We start from the raw sequence: 24,306 nt of genomic DNA on the forward strand, positions 1-24,306 counted from the left end.
TTATTATAATTTTAAAAAGTATTGCGATTGATTAAATTTTTATTTTTGAATTATTTAAGTATCAGTTTCTCATGAGAAAATTAGTTTTGGAACAAATACCACACTACTTGCTCAAGAAAACTCATGGTCAAGAAAATCTATTCAAAGAAAAATTATGTTAAAATTGCATACAGGTATACTTATCTTCTAATGTATAATCCGGAAAGAAAATATAGCTATAGTTTGCATCTAGTGAGAGAATAATATATGATAGGCCACTAAATACAAGAAATATACAATTTATAGCTTTGCTATGGATACAAATTGTTCAATAATTTTTGCCACAGTTTTTTTAAATGCTAAGTTGTGAGTAGAGGATGGCCATGACTCATCAGCCACTACAAAAAAATGGAGCTATCCCAACGTTTGCAAAATTGCTGGGATAGCCCCAAAAAGCACTGGAATAGACCCAAAATGCCTATCCTAGTGCTTTTTTCTAGGTGCTTCAAACTGTTGCGTAGTGACGGTCGGTATAGGGTCGTTGGACCTGTACTAGCGCTTTTCAAAAGCACCAGGATAGGACACAACGTTTTTCAGACCTTGTTCCAGTGTTTTTACTTGTGTTGGAACAGTCCTTACCAACAACTTTGAAGACCTGTAATGGCAGATTTCAGAGCTTATACCAGCGATTTTATAACCTCCCCTATAGAGTATTTACGGAAATATGAATACAACTTATACTAGTGCTTTTAAAAACACTAGCATAGGCAATATCTATTCTAGCATTTTCGAAAGCACTGGTATAAGTCTTTAATGGATATAATAACAAGGCCTATATCAGTGCTTTTAAACCGCCACAATAGGTTCTGCTTATGCCAACGCTTTGAGAACCGCCCGGTATAAGGCATAACAGCCTTGTCTATGCCCATACCCTATTCCAATGGTTTTTAAAGCGCTGCAATAGGGCCTTTTTATAAATAAAAAAAAATTTATAGCACCTATAATGTACCTATAGTACATATTTTATAACACTTGTAATGAATCACAATTCATATTTTTCAATAGCAAATACAATACCACATTAAACTAACAAACTAAATATATTTAATTACACCATATCAATAATTACATCCCAAATGTCTAGAATGTTATACACAAAATAATTCATCCCAAGTGTCTAGAATGTTATGAACAAAATAATACATTCTATACAACCATGTAGGATGTCTTGCATAAAAGAATACATTCCAATTGTCTAGAATGTTATGCAAAAGTTTCCAACTATGATATGTATATATATCAAAGTTTGAAACTTTATTATAAATATCAAAATGTCATAGTAACTACTCCAAACTAGGGTCCAAAGTATTGTCTAATGCGTATCATCAGATGATAAGCGCTGAGCACCAGGAGACTGGAAATCCACTACAGAATCACTGTCACCATCCTACGAATTAAGAAACACACTATAGATTAGTGTACTAAACAACAGAGTTAGTAACTGAATGACACAATATCACTAGTATTACTACCAAGTGCCACATTAGCAATTAAAACACACTCAAGTACACTTTACACTATGCATTTCTCCTATAGGTAAACTAGGTCATGCTCCACGATATTGCTGTTGCATAATTTTTTGTCATTTTTTAACATAATCAGCTATGGCCAATCATGCATCAACACTAACATTCACATAGGGTAGTGTACAAAATCTTGACCACATCCAATATCTCCTCTCCAAAAGAAAAATATGACAATCGCATATGACAAAATCTCGTCATGTCTTTAGTATCAGTTACACATGTAAGGGTTTATTTTGGTATTGGATATGACAATCGCATATGCTCCTATTCTAATATATGTACACCTTTTGTCATTTGTTAAGCTTATGAATAGGAGCACTCATCTTTAGTTTATTTCAATGCACTAGATATCAAGCCTTGTTTTGTTTTAGTCTAGTACCAGAATAATTTCATATTTTAGTGTAAGTCAGAGACTAGTCTCTTCAAGTAAATTCAAAATTTAGCAATAATGTGATGTGTATGGCTGAAATAGTGAGAGTAGAAAAGCTATGGCCGTTATTATGGAATTATGAACCATGAGTTGGAAAGTTTTTACATTTAGGTAGATGTAAGTGGTAATAGTTATGAAATTTCTGTTATAAACCAGGTAGTCTAAAAAGTGAATTAAAAACTAGATATAGTATAGTGATTTCAAAAAAATGTCATTCTACTTATAAAAGCATGCATGCTGAGTGGCAGCTCCAAGAGATGCATGCTGAGTGATAGTTCAAACTTCAAATTAGTTTATATATATATATATATATATCACTCCTTATAGTCATTTAAGAGGCTTGTTTGTCCATAAAAGAAAATTCAAAATCTATTGCTTCCCAATAAATGGCTTTAATGCTAAACATGCACATGCATATATCTAATAAATATGACACACAACATACTTTGTAATTCAAACTTCTTACCATAGAGATAGTGGGAAACGATGGGTACAGTTGGGTCAACATCCTCCTCATTAACCTCACTTTAGCTTCAATGGCATCATAACGAGTGAATTTCTCCCTCAATGCTTCTACTTGAGCAGACAACTCCTTAACCCTTTGGTCAATTGCAGTAGATGTTGGAGGTGGCGTACTGTCATCCATTGAACTTGCACGATTGCCATAGGGGGTTGGACTAAAGCCTACCCCTCTTACACGGCCACCTCTCTCTGGACCGATGACCTGTCCAAATGCATCGTTGGGCTGCCAAAGTATGCTAGCCTCAATGTCGTCTCCCTGCAACTGTGACCCCGTTGCCATAAACTCTTTCATCTTCGCCTATTACTCATAAATAAACAAGACAACATATTAGCAAACAGGAAAATAATACACATGCCAACATGAATAATATGCTTTTATATATATAAAAGTTGGGTTAGAGTTATTATAAAAGAAAGAAAAAAAGTTGGGTTAGAGTTATACCATGTGTACTTAGAACCCAAACCATATATATTATGAAAAAGAGAATGACTAAATTTTGACAATGATTATGTCACATGGTGGGGTATCTGTGCTCTAATAGATCAAAATGTCATGCTGAGGCAGCTAAAACAAGTAGGGTCCTATATGCAATGCCAATGACACAACTCAATTCAATAGCCTCTTACAATTATTGTATAGTTTCCCTAGTAACACTAGGGACAGATTTTATTACATTTTTATTATCAGTATTGACATAATATGGTATAACTTGACTAATTTTTTTTTCCTTGGTATAAATAATTTTGGAAAAAATTGTGTCCTTAAGAGTTATTATATTGTTGATTTTTCTGTTTCAAGTTTTATACCTGATATCTAAGGTAAATTAATGTATAGGCATGAAAATCTCAAAAGCATAGTATCTCCATAAGATTGATTGGTGAAAAAAGTAACAAATATTAGACTTGAAAAGAATTTTTTTTTTTGGGTCAAATGTGCTCACATAGTCACATTCAATGAAAATTAGTCAATTATCCTGTTCAATTTGAAAATCTAGTGAGTGTACTGGCAATTAAATAGAAGGGTTAGTACATTAAATACATTGAGTCAACAAAGCAATTGGCTGCTCTACAACAGAAGGCCAAAGCAAATAATATAATACACACGCTTATTATGATGTGGGTTTGAGGAAGAACTAAGGAGGAAGTTCCTAATATATTTTTATAAGTAATAAACTTGATTAAATTAAGAAGAAACTAGAGTGCTGAATGAGCACTTAGGAGAATTGGCTACAGAAACTAAGGTAGATGAAATGTAAACCAAGAAGAGGCTTTAGTGCAAACGGGTAGATCCTGACCCAAAGAAATCATGATAATTTTTGGTTCCGCCTAGTGCAAAAGGTGGACAAAATTCGAAGAGGCCAATGGCAAAAGCATCAATAACAGCAACGCAACAAGTGAAGAAGAAAGTATAAAAATTAGATTGATGGAAAGCCCGACTATTCATGGTTTTTGTGCAGGTACACTCATGTAGACATGATTGAAGCCTCTGTTTCAGTCGCAGTACATAAAATAATAGATTTTCCATCAAATATCTAAGCATATCAGAATAGCAGAACCAACATCTGAAGAACTACAATGTTTTGAACCTAGAAGTTTCCTAGTTCATATACAAACACATTTAAGAAACAATTGTATAAACACAGCCCAAAAATGGGTCCTTTAGACAATTAAATTTCCTTTTTTTTTTTATGGATAAGTTTTAGCCCCAAGATAAGGGGAAGGGGAAATTCAAACAAGTGACCTTTGCTTTAAGAGGTGTGGCCTCAGCCAATTGCACTACTGCTTGGGATTGACTACTATATACATGAATTCATAAATTAACAATTTATGAATTGTAAATGGATCACTACGAACGTTTTCACCCAAGAATCTAGAAGTTCCCGAATAAACAAAGGGCTTGCAAGTATTTAATAAATACAACTAGTAATAAGACAGAAGCTCCCAAAAAAATTTAACTTTGAGACCTTAACTTATCATCTACACCAATACATGCATCTTACTATATTAAACCTCTATGGAGCACATAGCATACTCTAGTTCCTGCATATGTACCTTATATACAATTCATAAGCCATGCAAAACCAGGAAAATGGTCATGACAAGTAATGAAGATGCACATGGTCATATGTTATGGCACCTGTAATGAACCATATGAACCGGTAGCTTCAATCTCAAATAGTTCTCCACCATCAAAGAACTTCTTTCCAACTCAAAATATAATACATTCAAATTACTAATATAATTTGTTACAAACTTACAATGTTTGCTTCCGCAATTTCATTGACAGCAGTACCATCACGGTGAGAATACGCCACTTCATACATCTCACCTCTCTCTATTTGCCTGCCTTTTTTGTTTGCCTACAACATGGTCAGTACATTTGGCATATTAAAGCGAGGGTGTCAATTTAATTGTGTCGAATCACATTTATTACTACTTTAAAACACAAAATAATAAAAGCTTAGTTAATCTTTGCATGTTATTAATATATATAATGATGTTCTTACAATGCTATCCGCCATTTGGGCATAGCTTTTGGATCCCAGCGTATGCAGCTTCGTCTGCTTCCCACGCCGCTCTTTGTTATCTTTCGACAGGTCCTACGAACATTTCAAGAAAGTCACTACCAATTACAATAACAAGCTAATATATAATACTCTTGAGCATGGAACCTATAAAAGCAAAACATCTATACTACTGTAACTATTACTACCATGCCTTTCTGAGAAAACCAGTACTCCACCAAGACATGAAATTGATTGTCATCAACCTCAGGCAGTGATAGCTCAAGTAAAGCTTCCTTAGGAATGCCCGGCTTGCAATACTTCTCCTTCAACTCTGCTTTGTGGCCCCTCCACAACTTCCCAATCCGTGACAATGCCCATTTCTTCTGCTTGGCAGGTTGGATGCGGTTTGCAAGAATTATCCATCGTGCCTACCATGTGTAAAGTTGAATTAACAAATGTCACATTTTCAACATAATAACAAACTTGCATAAAGCTCTAAACAAGTAATAAAGAGTGAAGAATTTTAAAGAGAGAGAATTTGATACCAAAATGGTGTGTTGCTTCATAATTTATAAGAATTTGAAAGTGTCAGGGAAGATACTTTCAAACTCTTTTGTGGTGTTTTTTCTTTCCACGTGATAGGACAGATGGTCAATGGCCAAGTTCAGTTTCCACTTTCCAAGAAGAAATAAAAAAAAGGATTCAAAGCGCATTTGGTAGCGCTATTTGTTTTTTTGACTACTTTGGCGGCTGATGTATTTGTTTTTAAGCAAGTTAAAAATTTATAACATTTTATCCATAAAAAAATAAAATTCTTTCATTTTACTTCATCTTTTCTAATGATTTTCTGCAATTTCTTATTTGATACCAAACTTTGGGCAGCTCTGTGAGGGCCCTCCAGACCTTGGATTTGTGCAAATAAGGTATTGTTGGAAAGCTTATAAGATTATCTTTACAATGGAATCAAAATTATAGATGATGTAGAAAGAACTATGTATATATTATGATTAAATGTGCTAGTCTTTAATGGGAAATACTAGTAAAAAGGTTTAGTTTGTTGCAAAACTAAAGTGCAGGTGTTAAATTGTTCAAATAAAAAATAGAAGGAAAAAATTGACACTCACTTTAAAATCAAGGTTGACATTTGTATAAACCTCCTTATTTTAATGGGGCTAAACCTCACAAATTGGCTACAGAAATGCTAAAGAGGCTATAGCTTGTGTTCTAGAGATGGTCTATTGGTCTCTAATATCTAATTCCAAATTAACAGTGGGCCATTCAATGCTAAAAATATGTTCCCCTCCCTGACCAGAAGAATTGAGCATATGACATATACCTTCTTATTGCTGCATAATTATAAACAACTTTTTTCTTTTTTTTTTAGAAAAGGCATCAAACCAAGATAACAATTTCATTAAGGTCTAACAAATGTAAACAATTTCGTTAGTGTCCTAGAGCAATCTGGTATTTAATTTCCTTCATGACTAATATCCTGAGCCCTAGAATGAAAGCTTTACTAGTGTGATGAATAACCATGATCATCCTACAAAAACTAACAAGCAAACGGCAAAGAATTGGCTTGACTAATAACCTGATATGCAAATTTGAATAGCAACAATAAACAGATTTATTTATATAAAAAATACACGTGTAAAGTTGAATTAACAAATATCGCATTTTCAACATAATAACAAAATTGCATAAAGCTTTAAGCAAGTAATAAAGAAACCCATTTTACCATTGCTTTTTGCCTAATACCTGAATGGCCTCCCAACACCGATTTTTGTATTGTTGTGGCACTGAAGGCCAACGAACATAATTGATTGGGCACATGTCATGCCTTCTTGCTACTGTTCCCAGCCACCTTGCCCCAAGACCCAGCATTTTTTCCTACTGGCTGACCCGCTTTATTTAATTGCAAGAACAGTTTTTTCCCCGGTGGCATATTCCAAATGTCGTCAAACCGGTTCGGCCCACGTTTATTGGGTACATTGTCCGCTCCTACTGCGGGTACGTCCTGAGGATCTATTAAACCACCAAGTCGCATCAAATTACAATGAAACACAAAAGAATGAAATGTCAACAAACTAGCCATTTGGATACTTGGATATTCCAAAAAACATATAAGTAAATTTATATTGTAACCTTATTAGTATAAGGATATTTAATGAAAATATTAAAACATAATAAGTCGTAATCCTCAAAATGTATGACAAGTGATGATATATATAAAGAAGGTAAAAAAAAAAAAAATCATAAATTATATAATAGGTAAAACTATCTTCATCCTTTTTCTTTTTTTTAAAGATTGTTGTAATTATAATATTATAAGAAATACTTTTCTGCACAATGAATAAGAACCTGCATAAATATATTTTGTCAAGAGAATCAAACAAACTATGTTAGAATATTTATTACATGATTAAATAAATATACTTTATTATCAATCTAACTTTTTAATAGATTCTAAAAAATAATAATATTAGTAGTTATCTAGTAAATTTTAAATTTCCAATGTCTAAGTCATGACTAAATCTAGTATTTATCTTGCATGTGAGTAAATAGATTTTGGAGACCCTTGACCTTAGGGACTGGGATTTACATTTTGTCTGGTTTTCTATTTGAGTTTTGAATATTATTTTTAGGCCAAACTCATTTTGACAAAATAGAAGTGTTAAGGACTAGGACTTCTAGAGTTTTTAAGTTGACTTGATCATTGAGTTCTTAAAATCTCTTACTAATATACATATGATTTTGTCATGCCATCAATATTTTCTACAAAATGTGAGGAATTCAATAAAACAAAAACCAATAAAATTCCAAAACCAGTCTTAAGTTGCCTGATACTGTCATGAAATCAGCTTTCTCTCAAGCAAAAAGTGGTAAAAGTTACCTATGACACTATGATTCTTAGCTGACCAAATGGAGCATTTTATAATATGGTTTTCTGGGTTCATGGAGGACCCATTAAACTTATAAAATTACATAAGGAGTGAATGATTTTCTTTTTCTGTTTCTTTACCTCTACTCTCTTAGAATAGATAAAAAGTCAATCTATTAATTACACAAGGAGCTGGCCTATATAGTAGACAGAATGACATCACCAGTTGATGATCACCTACACCATTAAGGAAAACCTTAACTTCGCCAACTAGCATAACTTAATTACTTTATTGCCAGATTGATAAAGAGGTCTTTCTAGACAGATCACTGCTTTTTTAACTAGATGATTCCTGGTTGTTGAAGGACCACTTGTACAGCATATAATGTGTATAGATTTGAAAGAATTGGCCTTCTTTAATCATTACTCTTGTACGAATGTTTACAAAATTAATATAATAATTAACAGTTTACAATCTTGCATAGGATCTAGATCATAATGTATTGCCAACAAAAGACAAACTAAATTGATGGATAGGAATTAGGAAAGAGGTAAGAAACAGAGTTGAATGGCCACTTGATGACAAAAGCTTTCACACGATTTAGGTGGCACCTTCATTATCTCTAATATTTGTTTAGGAAGCAAGTAATGCTTATTATCATCAAAGGGGTGTAAAGGCACTGGTATGAAAGAGGCAATCACAGCAGACTGATCTGAACTAGAACCTTAATGCAAGTAGTGAGACACTTCCCCATCCTTGCTATAGCTGGTCCAGCTATAACATTGTTTTCTTTCTTTAGGCAAAAAACAAATTTCCATGCTTGGATATCTTCACAGACCTCTCAAAAGAAGGCTTATTCAAGATTAAATGGAAAACCACACAAAAAGCCAAGTATCATGTAAAGCAGATATTAAGATCCACCAGGTGCATGTGTTACTAATCAAAATATAAGTTAGGAATTAGGAAAGAGGAAAGAAACAGAGTTAATTTCCTTTAAAGCAAAATGCATGAGTTGACTTTAGAGTATTCCGAGAGCTCAAATCTTTATTAGATTTGTAAAGTGTGAACTGCCTTCAGAAAAAAATATATATAATACTAGAAAGAAAAATTAAAATAGAAGTAGAAAGGAGTAGTAATAAAGGGAAGGTTGGTATTGTTGCATGTCTCTTTGGGTCAAGGGGGTTGATTCTTTGCTTTTTTAAAAATAATGCAAACCAAACTTTTGCAGTTTTGCCTAACAAGCAAAAGAGAGTTTCTAGTTCTCCAACGCAATGATCGTGTTTTTATTATTCTTCTTGTTGGAGCATCTTCCTTGGACTTTTAGCATGTTGAAGAGATGGTATGCCGTGCCCTTTTTTTAAGGCATAATATTCTTTTGTTGTAGGTGACCAATACCTTTTACTAAACCCTTCTCTATTTGAATTTAATGCTTAAATTTTCGGCAATCACAACCACAATTTCATTATTTACAGCTACAGAATATATATTACTTAACAAGTTCTGTGTCGGTAGGACATGTGATCTTTTTATTTATAAAAAAAAAAAGGACGTGTTCTTTTTACACAGCCATCAGCTCAATATGAACATGTATTTTCTTTGTTTGCAAAACCTTCCAATTTCATACAATATATATACAGCTGAAAGGGAAAATAATTAGGGACATAAATCCACTTCTTAAGGGTCGTGTTTCACTACATATAAGCATGAATAATTAGGGACATACCTCCTATATCTAATGACAACCTAGTTCAGGCGGATGTCTATACTTCTAGATTTGACTATGAACATGAAGAATTTTACAGGACATGGGTGTTCAATATTTTTGCTGCACTGAATAACGTCAAATTCCTCTCATTTTCTCCAAGTGGCAGAGAGGTTAGATCCCCTTCATAAGTGCTTTATTTATTTTTCAATAAACCTATGATCTGTAGTTCAATTTCTTAGGACAATACAAGGTTATAGTCTCGCTTTTATGTTCTATCAAATTGATGTTGATGTGATTTTAATCTCGAATGCAGTGGCACAACTTTGGAAATATTTATCCCTCCTCATTCCAGAATTTGGTCGAACTAAAATTTGAAGTGAATGGTTGTCACTGGACTGTGCTACGAGACTTGCTCCAAAAAGCTCCTAATCTAGAAACTCTTGTTATTACTAAGGTTAGTTGATTTAATAGAAGTATTTCTGTTGATCATTCATCTTCCCTGAACTTACACTTATGATCTGCTGTGTTTGTTGTCATCAGGGTTATGATTTAACAGTAGTTGCATATACTTGTAGTTTCAAAAACCAGTAGCTACATTTAACAAAGTCAGCAACTCAATTTCATTAGCAATCTATTACTTCAATGCCAACAATCATCTTAATCTTCTTGTAACTAATTAGTTACTTAGATTATGCTTTAGCACTAGCCAATGGGATTTAGACACTTGTCAATCATTTAGAAGGCTACCAATACCAAATATACCAAATTGTAGTTACTTTGCACTCAGATTTGATATATGATTGAAAATAAGTCTTGTGAGCTTTTCTTTAAGAACTTTGTGTTTTCTTTTTAGCAGAGGTGTCTAATCATTTATCAATTTGTTTTAAGCAACTCATATTCCATTTAGTTCTAAATCATATCACGGCCCTTCATATTTATCTACATAACTTTGTTCCACTTCTTAAGGGCCGTGTTTCACTATGTATAAGCATGAATAATTAGGGACATAGCTCCTATATCTAATGACAAATGTCACTAGATTCTAAGGGTCATGTTTCACATGGCATATTGATCATTCTATCAAGGTATAGGTTGTTGTACTAATGGCTTTCCTTGTGCACATATATTTTGCCTTCATAACCCCTCCAAATTGCTATCCTCATGTCATTCCCATAGCATGCCACACCTAACCATAAGAAGTTGGTGCCCTGATCGGTTGATCCTGGTCTAAGGTCAAGGTAACATGCATGTCTCTGCTAGGATCCTAATTCACACCTAGATGGCCCAAGCCTACTAATCTACTGGTCTCATGCTTTCAAGTGTGTAGGAAAAGGGATTCCATGATCATTTTTAAGGTCTCAAGTTAAAGGAACAAGGTAAACTTAATGGTGACGAATAATTTTATTTGTCATAATACTACATTAGAGGGTTATTTATTGGCAGACATTTTTAATATATACAGAAGGAGTCCACCAAATGGCATCAAGTTCACTTGTTTTGGATGCACCCTTAAGATTATATCCATGGTTTGGAAACCCAAACCAAACTATCTAATCTCATCAGGTTAGCTATGAACTGATTGCCAAGCCAATTTTTTACATTTGAAAGTCATGATTTTCAAAGAAACCAAGTGAATCCCATGAATCGTAACCATTTTCAGTTCAACCAAGTCCAAGGGCTTTTTGTGAAAATGTTTTACAAATGATTAAATTTCACATACATCAGCCCCCAAAGGCTATTATCCAGCATGATAACCAATAGATCATAGTTTTTGTTGTGATTTGTATTCAATAATTACTAAATTCATTCGTTTTTTAAATGATTCATAGTTTTTCATTTTATTATATGAAGATGGTGTGTGTGATGGTTAGGTTCCAGATGAATGTGTCCTTTATCTAATGGTGAATGCCACATTAAAATTATCTTCTATCTTCTGCAAAGGAAGTATAAAACAAAAAAGAAAAAGAAGGAAAATGAGGGTCAAGTGGGTCTAAATCTCAACTCTCAAGCCTCATACAGAAATACACCAACCTGGTGACTGTGTCTCGTCATCACTCCCTTGGGAATGTCGTCTATCATCAGCAGTTGGAGGAGCTTGTTGGCTTGATTGTACTTCATTCGACCCCACACTTGAGGAGCTCTCACCAAGTTCAACGAACTCAAGTCGCCGCTTCCTCCCCATTCCTGTGCAGTACCTAAACAATGCAAGCTTGTTAGTTATAAAAAACATAATGTTACGCATACATATCTCTAACAAACGCTTTACACATGCAGCACTTCACAAGCACATTACCAGGCCACACATATGGAAGCAATTCAATTTCCATTTACTTAAGTCAAAACACAGTATAGGTGACAATGAAAATGCATATTCTAATCTAAAGTGTTATAATAGGAACATAGTAGTTCAAAAGATGATCTTACTACATTACACTACTAATCGTCATTGTACTCATTGTCGCTATAGTCCTCATCACTGACTTCGTCATCAATAAAGTCATTATCATCTATGAAGTCCCCTTCTTGCTTTTCGTTCTCAGCAATGAGTATTGCATCAATTGTGGTTCCTTGGACACCAGCTCGAGCCAAACTAATGTTGTCAGAAACCACATTGTCAGCAGTGATATTGTAGGGAACATTCTCACAATAAGTATCACCATCATCATCGTCACACATAGGACCACTGCCAGCGTCAAACACATCCCTTACTTTAGTTTTAACAACTACAAACCAATCCTTGTCCCTCTAAAACACTTGTGAAGCTTCAGATGCTAATACTTATGGCTCATCCATTAGTTCATCCCCCACATGTATCAAGTGGGTAAAATTCACAAGTGGAAACCCTAATTCATCAATCTTGTACCCCTGCCTACTATGAACGTCGACCCATTTACATTTGAATAGCACGTCTTATTTTATCCAAATAATTCAACTCAATAATATCCGTTAGAATACCATAGTAAGCAACGCCACCGTCAGTCACGACACTTACTCCACTATTTTGAGATTTCTTATTCTTCTCAAAATCTTTAGTTCGAAATTTTAAACCATTGGTGACATAGTGCTTCATCCACTTGGCTCTAGTATATGGACATGCACCAATTGTACTAAGAGTAACGCTATGTTTCTACCTGTCATCATCATTCATGGACATAACCTAACACGTTTATACGCACATATTATAAGTAAGTTATTTTACTTCACATATACAACCATGAATAATTAACCTAGCATTCATACTTACAAGATCTCTAAACTAGCCACAAAATTTCTCCATGTGGTGCTTATGAATGACAAGATTGGTTATACGACGGCGGGCCTTTCTTAGTTCATCCTCAATCACATGTTTGTGCATACTATGCATGCAATTGTGTTAGTCATAATAAAACATTATTTCCAATAATGGACTACGAACATAAACTAATTGAATCAACTATAACTTACTTGAAAATGTCCAACGTCGGCACAGTTGAAAACCTAGTGTGAAGTAAGACACCACACCGGTAGAATTTTCCACTGTTCTGATAGGTCGTGTGACAATTGTTTCAATGCCATGCATGTACCTTGAACAGAATGTTAAGCACTCTTCAACTATGTACCCCTCAGCTATAGATCCTTCTGGAGTGGCTTTATTTCGCATGTAAGACTTAAGTCGTGATAGGTATCTAGGTACAATACTGAACTCAACAATTGAACAACATACCATGCATTAAAATACCAAATCAATCATAGGCCAAATATTAAGATTACCTCTCAATAGGATACATCCAACGATAATGAACTAGTCCACCAAGCTTTGCTTCCCTTGCCAAATGCATGACTAAATGTACCATAACCGTGAAAAATGATGGAGGAAATATCTTCTCCAATTTGCACAACGTGACTGCGATGTCTTTCTCGAGGTTTTCAAGATCTGGCACAGTCAGTTTTTTGGAAAAGATTTCACGGAAATAACATGATGACTTGATCAAAGGCCTTGTTACTTGTAAAGGCAATGATCCACACAAAGCTATTGGAAGGAGTTGTTGCACCAATATGTGGTCATCATGGCTCTTTAAACCAAAAATCTTGCGTTCTTTAAGATGGACACGACGTGAGATATTCAAAGCATACCCATTGGGCACTCTTAAATCCTTCAAAACTTGTAAGAAATCGTCTTTCTCACTTGTAGTCATATTATAACAAGCGGCTGGCATCTCAACCGTATCAACACCTTTGTGGACTAGATGAAGTTCACTCCGTATACCCATGGCCTTTAAGTCAAGGCGCGCCTGGTAGGTGTCCTTTGTCTTGCCATCCAAGTCTAGCAACGTGGCCATTATATTATCAATTACATTCTTCTCCGTATGCATCACATCAATATTGTGACACAACTTCTGATCAACCCAATAGGGAAAGGTGAACAAAATGCCTCTCTTCTTCCAGACACACATCTTCCTCCCCCCTCTTTCTTTTCTTATAAAGAGCTTGATGCTTCTTCCCAAGACAAAATCCAACTAACTTCTTTGTTTGCTGCATGATGCCTAAGCCCGATGGTGTCACTGGAACCAATCTAAACTCCTTAGTCCCATCAAAATTTATATCATCTTCACGAAACTCATGATCGTTATCCAACCATCACCTATGTCCCATGTAACAAACTTTCCGGCCATGTTTAAGGTAACGAGACTCGGTATCATACATGCAACATGGACATGCATGCATACCCTTCATACTCCAACCGAAATGTCAACGTATGCTGGAAAATCATTTATGGTCCACATCAATGCTACACGCAATTGGAATCTAGTATTAGAAGATGCATCAAATGATTATACTCCAACATCCCACAGCTCTCTTAATTCTTCTACCAAGGGCTGTAGGTACACATTTATAGCAATCCCAGGTAAGGTTGGACCAGGAATTACAAGTGACAAGATCAAGGAAGACCTTTTCATGCACATCCAAGGGGGGAGGTTGTATGGAACCAAAACAACGGCCATGTACTATGCGTGGTACTCATGTTTCCATATGAGTTGCTAATCCAAGTCTAACATTGCAGGGGTTAGATGCGAACTCTACATACTTATCATCAAATACTTTCCAAGCTTCAGAATCAGTGGGATGCCTCATTACCCAGTCATTTGTTCGACCAGTAGCATGCCACTTCATATTAGTGGCTAGTTCGAATGATAGAAAGAGTCGTTGCAATCTTGGTTTTAAAGGGAACCAACATAGGACCTTTGCAGCTTTCTTCTTGCTCTTGCTTGATGAAGCTTGTGTCTTATCCGCTACAGGCGACTCGGGTGGTTTCCATCTTGATACCTCACAATGTGGGCAAGCATCAAGGTTACTATTTTCCTTCCAATAAAGCATGCAATCATTGGGACAAGCATGAATCTTCTGATAACCCAAACCCAAATCTGTAATTATCTTCTTAGTCTCGTAACAATCTTTTGGCAACTTAGCATCCAAAGGAAGTAAATCTTGCAAGACTTGGAGCAACAAAGTGAACGATTTGTTAGTCCAACCACAAAGAGTCTTTAAGTGGTACAAAACCACAATGGTTGAGAATATGCTAAATTTTGTACACCTTTTGAATGTGTTTGGATATCATTTATTTTGCTGAAAACTGAAAACATTGTAGCAAAGGGGCTATTTGGATTTTCAATTTTCATCACCCATAACTCTGTTTCCATCACCCATAACTCAAAATATGTAGGTCCCATAGCTGAGAAGTGTGTTCAGCATTGTTTCCAATTTTTGTTTCTATCACTCAATTTTCTGATTTTTTTAATGATGAGTTATGGAAACTGAAAACACATTTTAGGTGTTTTCAAGTTATGAAAACAAAGTTATGATGGCATTTTTGTAAATATATTCACATGGTGGCCCCCGTTTTCTGTGTCCTGTCTTTTCCTTGCCAGCTCATTGACTACCAACGGCTCTCTCATCCTTCAGACCATCTATTTTTTTTCTTTTTTTCTTTTTTCTTTTCCTTTTCTCTTCCCAAGCCACTGTAACGACCTAAGGAAAAGCGCTAGCCACATCTGCGCTATACCTCAAAAGGACTAGCCACAATTGAGGCTCCTTGTAATTGTTAATAAAACCCAATTCAACCCAGTAAATACCCGATGCAGGACTCATCACACACCCACACACCACACAATCAATCAAATTAGTGTATCACAATCTCCCCTACTTAAATCCCTAACGTGTCTTGCATTCCATGGAATCCCACATCGCCTAGGGAAGCACATGGGAATGTGTTTATAAAGAATGACCTCCCTTCAATGTGTAGAGGTCTTTTCCCCCACTGCTGTGTGCTTTGAGGGAGAACAAAACCGTGAGGGGCATGAGCCCTAAAGCGGACAATATTTACACAGTTGGAGTGGAGTTGTTACAGATGGTATCAGAACCGGTCCGGTAATCCCGTGTGGGCTCAGAGACACTACCCCACAAAGTGGGCCCTAACGAGGACGTTAAGGATTTAAGTGGGGGAGATTGTAATGTCCCAATTTGATTAATTGTGTGATGTGTGTGGGTATGTGATGAGTCTCACATCGGGTATTTACTAGGTTGAACCGGGCTTTATTAACAACTGCAAGGAGCATCAATTGTGACTAGTCATTTTGAGGTATAACGCAAATGTGACTAGCGCCTTTCCTTAGGTCGTTACAGATGGTATCAGGGTCATGCCCTAACCGGAAGTATGGGTTCCACACGCGAGGACGCGTGTGCCCGTAAGGGGGGTGGATTGTAGTGACCCAAAAAGGGAGGTCTTGCATTCTATGGAATCCCACATCGCCTAAGGAAGCACATGGGAATGTCTTTATAAGGAATGACCTCCCTTCAATGTGTAGCCCCACTGCTGTGTGCTTTGAGGGAGAACAAAACCGTGAGGGGCATGAGCCCTAAAGCGAACAATATTTACACAGTTGGGGTGGGATTGTTACAGCCACTCTCTTCTCTCCATACCCATTTGCCATTAACACAACCTATCCTTTAGACCATCTCTTTTCCTCTTTCTTTCTGAGACCATCACAACAACAAAAAAAAATTCTATGTTGTAAGCTTTTTTTTTTGGTCTTTGTGGAGTAAAGAGTGCTCTGCAATTTTTATGTGGGTACTAGGTATTGTGCTCAGTTTCGTTCTGATATGATTTGTGTATTGTAATATGATATGTGTGTCCACTTACTTGCTTTCCATGGCTTTATATAGCTACCTGACAATCTCAGCTGGGCAATTAATTCCAAGCAAAAATATGCTATTCTTTCTATTCTTTCATGATCTCAGCTCTGCAGTTCTTTCTTTCTTCTTTTTTTTTTGGTTCTTCATCACAGAATATTTTTGGTTTTCGCTGCACTCCATGACCGGGTAAGGATGGGTTTGGATTTGGATTTGGGGTTTCAAAATACAAACATGATTCACATGAATGGGTTTCAAAATACTCATTCCTTGAACAAACATGAATGGGTCACGAATGAAGGAATGGAGGAAATGGGTCACGTTTCTTCAAAGGTCGTCGGCGTCGCTGGGTCACGACGAAGGAGAGATGGGTTTTGTTCACAGGTGACGGTCCTAACGAGGCCAGAGAGCTTCTGAAATTTTTATGGGTTTGGGTTTGTGTTTTGGGAGAGATGGGTGTTGTTGCTGCTGTTGCTGTTTCTGTTTTTGTTATTGTGGTTGAAGCTGAATCTTCAAACTTCAAAGGCTTGGAAAAGGAAAAGGAATTCTGGGTCTTTTTAATTTTGGGGAATCAGGGTTTTAATGGGTTTGTTGCCCTTACTAGGTATTGTAGGTTTTTGTTATTTGGGTTTGAGGAAGATGAGGTGGGATCGGGGTTTGGTTGAGGAAGATGACGTGGGATTGGGGTTTGGGTGTTTAAGGAGGCCTAGGAAAGGTTTGATTAGGTGGGTTCAGGTTTGTGTCTTAGGAGAGTGATAGGGGTGAAGGGGAAATGAGAAAAGAGAAAATGGTGGGGAATGGATTCTGCGGGTAGGCTTAACAGAAGGGTCTGACCAATTTACAGGTATAGGTCCCACAAAAAAGTAGAAAAATTGAGTGATGAGAAGCTGAGTGAAGTGTGCCATACGGATGGGTATAGGAAATTCGGGTATTTTAAGTGATGAGTGACGAAAATTGAGCGAGGAGTGATAAAAAAAAAAAAACCAAACAGCCCCAAAATAATTTTTAAATATGTGAATAATGTCGTGAGACCCATTTTTAATTAAATTTTTTGTGAAAAAAGAGGTTTGTGGGTCCCGTGAACAGTGCATGGGACCCACTGGAAAAGACAGAAACGTGCTTCTAAAAAAAAACAGGCCAAAACGCCATACACAATGCTCTTCAGCACTATCTAAATGGTCACTTGGGTGTGTTTGGATACTGCTTATTTTACTGAAAATACTATAGCAAAATAATTTTTAAATGTGTGAATAGTGTTGTGAGACCCATTTTTAATGAAAGTTTTGGTGAAAAAAGAGGTTGTGAGACTCGTGAACAATGCACGGGACCCTGTGCACATTCTAAAAAAAAAAAAAAGGAAAACGCTGAAACGCAGACGTGGGTCTATTTCAACTGTACCCAAACGGGTACTTTGTATAAAGGTTTCTCCACATCTTCTATTCGATCGTAAAACTTTTTTGCATCATCATTGGGACCTTCAACTAGTTGTTGCACAGAGGGACCATCTGGACCTTGTTGCACACTAGGACCTTCGTCCATTGAAGCCGGTGCCATATCATGCATCGGGTGTAAGTCATGCAACATCCCATGGAAATCACCATATTGATCCAAACTCTCATGCACACGACTACTTCCACCTTTAGTAGTGGTCGGTGTAGACTCAAATTCCCCATTAAACATCCAAGTTCTATAATTCTTCACCATCCCAAATGAGTACAGGCGATGACGCACAACATCTACATCAAGCATATGTCTATGCCTACAATTTCTACAAGGACATGAGATCTTCCCTTGGCATGCCGTGCGAGTAGCAAACTCCACAAATGAGTCAAGCCCGTGGAAGTATTCTTTGGAACCCCTTTAAGTGTCCATCCAACTCTTATCCATTGATATGAGCCGAATTATGAGGCGCACCTACACTACGATTTCACCATTGCACATCGAGTTTCAAAAATGTAACAGTCACAAAACAAACAACACTCCTAATAGAAAATACTCCACCTTTTCTCTCCATGCAAGCCACTCGCTTGCTCCAAATCAACAACCCACCACAGCATACTACATGAATTTACTTAGACAAAATATGAGAAATTGACAACAAATTGAACAACAATATGTCAACATTTGCAAAACAAACAACACTCCCAATATAAAATACACCACCTTTTCTCTCCATGCAAGCCACCCACTTGCTCCCAAACAACAACCCACCACAGCATACTATATGTATTTTCTTAGACAAAATATGAGAAATTGACAACAAATTGAACAATAAGAAAATATTCACAAAACAAACAACACTCTCAATATAAAAAACACCACCTTTTCTCTCCATGCAAGCCACCCGCTTGGTCCAAAACAACAACTCACCACAGCAGTAATTTAGACACATAATTTTACAATTTAAGGGAATTAAGAAGCAGATTTTACTCACCCTTTAGCAATCCCAATATTTGCCCACGGAAAGAAGAAGGTAAACTTCAAACAAGCTGCCACTCTTGCAAAAGTGATGTGACCATTACTCACTACCATTGGAAGCTAAAATTAGGATATAACAAACATGCTCAATGGTCAACTGAGCATAACTTTGTAGAGCATAGAGGGTTCTCACCTCCCTACTATTTTAAGAGCTCAGTTGGTCATGTTGGAAGACATAGCATGCAAGCTTAATGTCACTAGGTGACATAAATGCAATAGGAATTTCCAATCAATGAAATAGGAAAATGTGAGTGAGTATTAATCAAAATTAGCAATTAAAATAGTTTAAAAAAAATTGGTAATTGAGTTTTAATTGAAGTATTGTTTTAAAATTCCTAAAATTTTGTATAGACACCCTATTTTGCAACCATTAAAAATATAATTTTGAGCAATCTAATTAATATCCAATGTTAAATGATCATTTTACATAAAGATAAAAATTCTGCAATTTACTAAAGGTTAAAAGTCAATTTCATAATAGGTCATCATGGAATTTAATGGCATAGTCCTTCATGAACGGACTTGATTAGACAATTTTCATTAATTTAGTAGGCAAACTTTTAGGTATTTCTTAGTGAAAGCTGGTATGTATCATAAATTTGCTTTTTAACCAAAAAAAAATTAATAAAAAATAAAAAATTCAAGCAGTAAGATAAATCTCTTATTTTCACAATCCGGGACTGATAATGCTTTAAATCTTACAAATTTTTTAAAGGAATGAAAAATATCACTAGAATGATTTTATAAGTGTGTGAAATGCACTAGCGTGATTTTTTGTTTTTTAAGTTCTCCGGGCAATGCCACTGAACTACCACAAAGTTCTTAGCACACTAGCATGATGTTGAATAGTTGAGAACTTATGACTTCAAATGCACGTGAATATTAGACCATTCTTTTCATGAAAAAAATAAAAATGTAAGTGAAGCATGGTAAGTAAAGTAGGCCAATCAAAAAATAAAGAGAGATCTTGAAATACCAATCCTACTTTGTGGATCACACTACAGTAATGTTCTTCACTACTTGTACAAACAAGAAGAAGTAGGAACTAACAAAGTAGGAACTAAAAAATATATGGCTGTAAACACATCTAAGAATAATTTGGCAAAATAACAGAACATCCTTATATTAAAATAAATTTAAAAAAAAAAAAATTATGTTCAAATGCTACCATTTGAAACGAAGAACTTGAAAAAATATGTGACTGACCCTAATAAGTCAGTTGAGGATCTAAAGTCGACCTCAAAATTTTGTGAGTGAATTGCAGTAATGTGATGGTGGTCTTATAATATAATCTATCATTGTAGACAAATGGTTCTTCTTTTTGGGTTTGGAGCCGCATAAATGGACTAATTTAATGAAGAAACCCTCATTCAGAGAAACAAATCTTTCTTTGGGTCAATCTTTCTTTTCAACCAAAAAAAAAAAAAAAAAAAATCTTTCTTTGGGTCTAGAGTCTCTGGACAGTGGAGGTGCACAAGTGACCTACTTATAGAAGGTTCTGACACAATCAAACCTAAAAAACAATCATATATAAGCTACATAATATTTTAACTAATAAGCAAAGACAGGGATCACATGCATTCTTTCTTTCATAAACCCTTGATCACTGATAATTCTCAGTTCAGTATAAACTAGCTACAAGACTACTGTCCAATATCTGCTAAAAAAATTCTCTAATATATTGATATGCTGAAAAACTATGCTCACCACACAGATGTTTATCAACAAGTGTAAATTCCATGGCAGTGGGAGAAAGACCAAAATTTCTCAACAAATCAAGAAGCCTCTAAATCACTTTGAAAAATTGGCATGCATTAAGACAAGAAAGGTTTCCCCTTTGTCTTAGGAAAATTGGCATACATTAAAACTAAGCTCACCACACAGATGTGACCCCATTTACACAAAAATTCAACCCCCCCCCCCCCCTTTTCCCTACTTCCAAAGCAGACACCCCAACAATGTTTCTTAGTATTCATATTCAAGGTAGATTTAGATTACAACCATTTGATTAATTCGGTCATGTAGCTAAGATAAGGTTACTAAAACTAAGACTTAATTTCTTGCTTCTGTTCAGATCCAAAATATCCTATTTCTGATATTCAACCTTCATAATTCATTGCTGTCACAAAATCATAAAGAACAATAATATATCCAGAAATCTCCTTATTACCATTACTAGGGAGTTCTTTAAGGAAACAAGATTGAGAATTACCAAATTGATGGCGGCATCATAAATTTCATCAGATATGTAAAGATGATTATTTAGAATATATGCATCTTAATGGCACCCTAGTGAAATATTAATGCATACCCTTCATCCAAATAACCAACCACACTAAATGTCATCGAGTAGTACCTCTAACTTATTTGGCATAGCAGTAATCAAACATGATTATCACTTGACCCTAATATAGGCAAAGAAACAATGTGTCACACAAAAGGGCTATTTCCAGATCTGCTTAAGGCAACTAACCAGTATTAAGTATAGTGGGGAATGAAGTGCAAAATCTGCAGGCATATAATGACCAGATGAACTTATCACATATATATAATTTTTTAACAAATCCACCCTACATTTAAAGATCAATATAAATTGAATGAGAAATAGTGTCCAATAGGTATGAATTTGACTTACGTGTTAAGAACAAAGAGATACATCGGGGTGTAACTTGAACGGTTAAACTTGACCATATTAATTCAAAAGAAGCTTAAGAGAGAGACTAAGCTGTCAGCTAGGCATCAAACAGGACAGAGACCTTATGTAACATATCTGACCAATCACTTACCAAAAAACATGTCCAACCAGTGGGGTTGGAAATGGTAATTAATTTATTGTGCACAAACAAGAGAAAACAAGTTAAAAAGATACATGCAGTAGATATTTAGCAAGTTGCAAAAATAAATATAATAGAACCAACAAAAGGCTTCATTTCACCAGGGACTTTCCTCTAATGATAAAGCGCATATGGAGTGTGACACTGAGTTAAAAGAAAGACCCTAATGTACATTTCTGTTAATAATTTTTTACTCCACCTCAGTGAAACTTTAAGCTAAGTAAAGTCATAAAACCTTTTTCCAAAACTCACATTGACATGGCAACACTATAGGTCATTCACACAAAAATCTCACTATCAAAAAGCCTATTCCACCTCTACGTGACAATTTATACAGCACAGTGACACTAGAGACCATTGATTTTAATTGTTGCCATCGTCAATATAAGTTTTTGTTGTCTTCAAAGCCCACAATTTTTGTACTTTCCGATGGGTTGGTTTTAAATTTCCACAGCATTCTAATCAACCAAACAGAAAAACCAAAAACCGAAGACAAATATTTTAAAAAAAAAAAAAAAAAAAAGTGCTAAATAAATAAAGAGTGGAAGGTATACCGACGGGGGTGTGTCAGGCGGCTGAGGGAGGGAAGGAGAATGAGGATGGCCGCGGTGGCTGTGTTGTTGGAGGTGGTGGTGTCGGCGGCAGAAGGCAAGGCCGACGGAGTGTGAGGGAGAATGAGGTAATGAGTGTTTGGGAATTCCAATGGTTTGATTTGAGTGAGAAAGAGACCCCAATTTTTTACGAAGTGTTTTGGTGGGAACCGAAGAGTTTTAGAGGGAATTCAGCATATTTTTATTGTGACAACATTTTGACCTATTATAGCGGATTTAAAGCTGCTGCAATAAAGAAAGAGTAGGCTTAGGTTTATTATGACGGGAATATAACTTGTTGCGGCGAAAATCAGCCCGCCGTAATAACTCTTTAAGGATTTTTTTAATAAAATAGGGATAATTACACATAACCCACCTGTGGTTAGGGCGAAAATCACTTTGCCTACCCGTGGTTTGAAAAGTATCACTTAACCCACCTGTGGTATGTTTCCGTCAATCTCCGTAACCCACCTCATGCCCAGCCGTTACAAAAACACCTCTTAACACCAAAACACAACATAACGCGAATCAAAATACCCAAAACTCAGAAACTTTTCAAAAGAGAGACTTGTGGTGAGATCAACGTGTTCTTCGTGGATTTTATATCTCTTTTTCAGCCTGTCCTGGCCCGATGGTTTCATCTCATCACGGTGGTTTTGGCTCTCCATAAGTGGTTACAAATTTTCTCGCCATTAATGAGTTGTGGCTCTCCATTTGGTGGTTTTGTGTCACCATTTGTGGGTTTTGTTGGTTTTTGCATTTGGGTGTGCTTTATTTTTTTGGCAGAAATCACGGTGGCCAGTGGTTATGGGTTCACAATAGAGAGAAAAGAAAGATAGAAGTTTTCCCCATTGCCTCCCTCAACCCTTTGGCTAACTCCTCGAATTTAAAAAAAAAAAAAAAAAAAAAAAAAAAAAAGATTGGAAACCAAAAAGCATAACATAAACTACATTTGGAAACCATTAACAACATAAACTGCTGCCAGCACCACCATCACCACCACCACTACCTTCACCTCTCCCACCAGAACCTCCATAGCCACCCGACCCACCATTCGAAACTGTAGAAACTAGAAAATGATCAAAACCCAGTTGCCCAAATCGCATTTCAGAACAGCCCAAATTCTTAAACTCAGCTCCATGGCTAGAACTCAACGGGTGAGAGTAAGAGTGGCACGAAGAACAAGTACGAAACCCACTAATCCGAACTGGGTTTGTGGGAATTCAGGTGGAATGTGAAATGGGTCTGTGAGAAAACCCCATGAAACTGAAAGAGAGTAGGAATTTGCGGGTGAGTGATGCTAGGTTTGGAACCATTTGTTTCTATGAAAACTGAAGAAAAACAGGAGTTGTGGGAAAGTTTGTGTGACTATGCTGTGGGTTTTGAGGTTTTTTTTTTTCACTGGTATAGGATAGGAGTGCGGCTCTTAGGTTGAGGGAGGCAATGGGGTTAGGCTTTTAATTTTTTTTGGGTATGTTCTTCATGTTCTTCATGTTTAAAATTTGTGTGAATGGAGAGAGAAATAAATACCACTTTTTGATTTTGTTTCTCTTGCATTTTTTGTTTTGGGGGGAGAGAGACATAAAGTTTGAGCCACCGTGACGACATGAAACCACCGGGCCGGGA

General features: G+C 36.0%; 2 protein-coding genes across 6 annotated transcripts; both read right to left on the minus strand.

The window, feature by feature from the left end:
• Positions 1–1,060: 1,060 nt before the first annotated feature.
• LOC115972530 lies at positions 1,061–22,831 on the minus strand. 5 transcript variants are annotated; one of them, XM_031092853.1, is made up of 9 exons: positions 22,645–22,831; positions 19,213–19,267; positions 11,643–11,806; positions 6,783–7,049; positions 5,231–5,452; positions 5,025–5,117; positions 4,776–4,877; positions 2,462–2,815; positions 1,061–1,426 (listed from the first exon to the last, which is right to left on the minus strand). In XM_031092853.1, the coding sequence occupies exons 4-9, from the start codon at positions 6,906–6,908 to the stop codon at positions 1,352–1,354; spliced, it is 972 nt and encodes a 323-aa protein (XP_030948713.1). In that variant the 5' UTR covers positions 6,909–7,049; positions 11,643–11,806; positions 19,213–19,267; positions 22,645–22,831; the 3' UTR covers positions 1,061–1,351. The 5 variants fall into 5 exon arrangements, with proteins under 5 accessions (XP_030948713.1, XP_030948712.1, XP_030948711.1 ...); XM_031092852.1 differs by having other exon boundaries at positions 19,213–19,275; XM_031092851.1 differs by having other exon boundaries at positions 19,213–19,303.
• Positions 14,610–18,527, minus strand: LOC115970114. Its single transcript, XM_031089786.1, has 2 exons — positions 18,177–18,527; positions 14,610–15,131 (listed from the first exon to the last, which is right to left on the minus strand). Exons 1-2 carry the CDS (start codon positions 18,525–18,527, stop codon positions 14,610–14,612), a joined length of 873 nt encoding a protein of 290 aa, XP_030945646.1.
• Positions 22,832–24,306: the final 1,475 nt, after the last annotated feature.

Source organism: Quercus lobata, chromosome 12 (genome assembly GCF_001633185.2).
Source record: "Quercus lobata isolate SW786 chromosome 12, ValleyOak3.0 Primary Assembly, whole genome shotgun sequence".
In the NCBI taxonomy this organism is placed as follows: Eukaryota; Viridiplantae; Streptophyta; class Magnoliopsida; order Fagales; family Fagaceae; genus Quercus; species Quercus lobata.

What these genes read in the sequence shown, in the direction of transcription:
- LOC115972530 (XM_031092854.1), bottom strand. Translation starts at nt 6,908, where the DNA reads ATGCTGGGTCTTGGGGCAAGGTGGCTGGGAACAGTAGCAAGAAGGCAT. An exon ending in GGTGTTGGGAGGCCATTCAG is followed by an intron (nt 5,453 to 6,782) that starts GTATTAGGCAAA and finishes TACACATGGTAG; the next exon opens with GCACGATGGATAATTCTTGC. An exon ending in AAATTGCGGAAGCAAACATT is followed by an intron (nt 2,816 to 4,775) that starts GTAAGTTTGTAA and finishes TATGAGTAATAG; the next exon opens with GCGAAGATGAAAGAGTTTAT.
- LOC115970114 (XM_031089786.1), bottom strand. Translation starts at nt 18,527, where the DNA reads ATGCTTGATGTAGATGTTGTGCGTCATCGCCTGTACTCATTTGGGATG. An exon ending in TATACAAAGTACCCGTTTGG is followed by an intron (nt 15,132 to 18,176) that starts GTACAGTTGAAA and finishes TACCACTTAAAG; the next exon opens with ACTCTTTGTGGTTGGACTAA.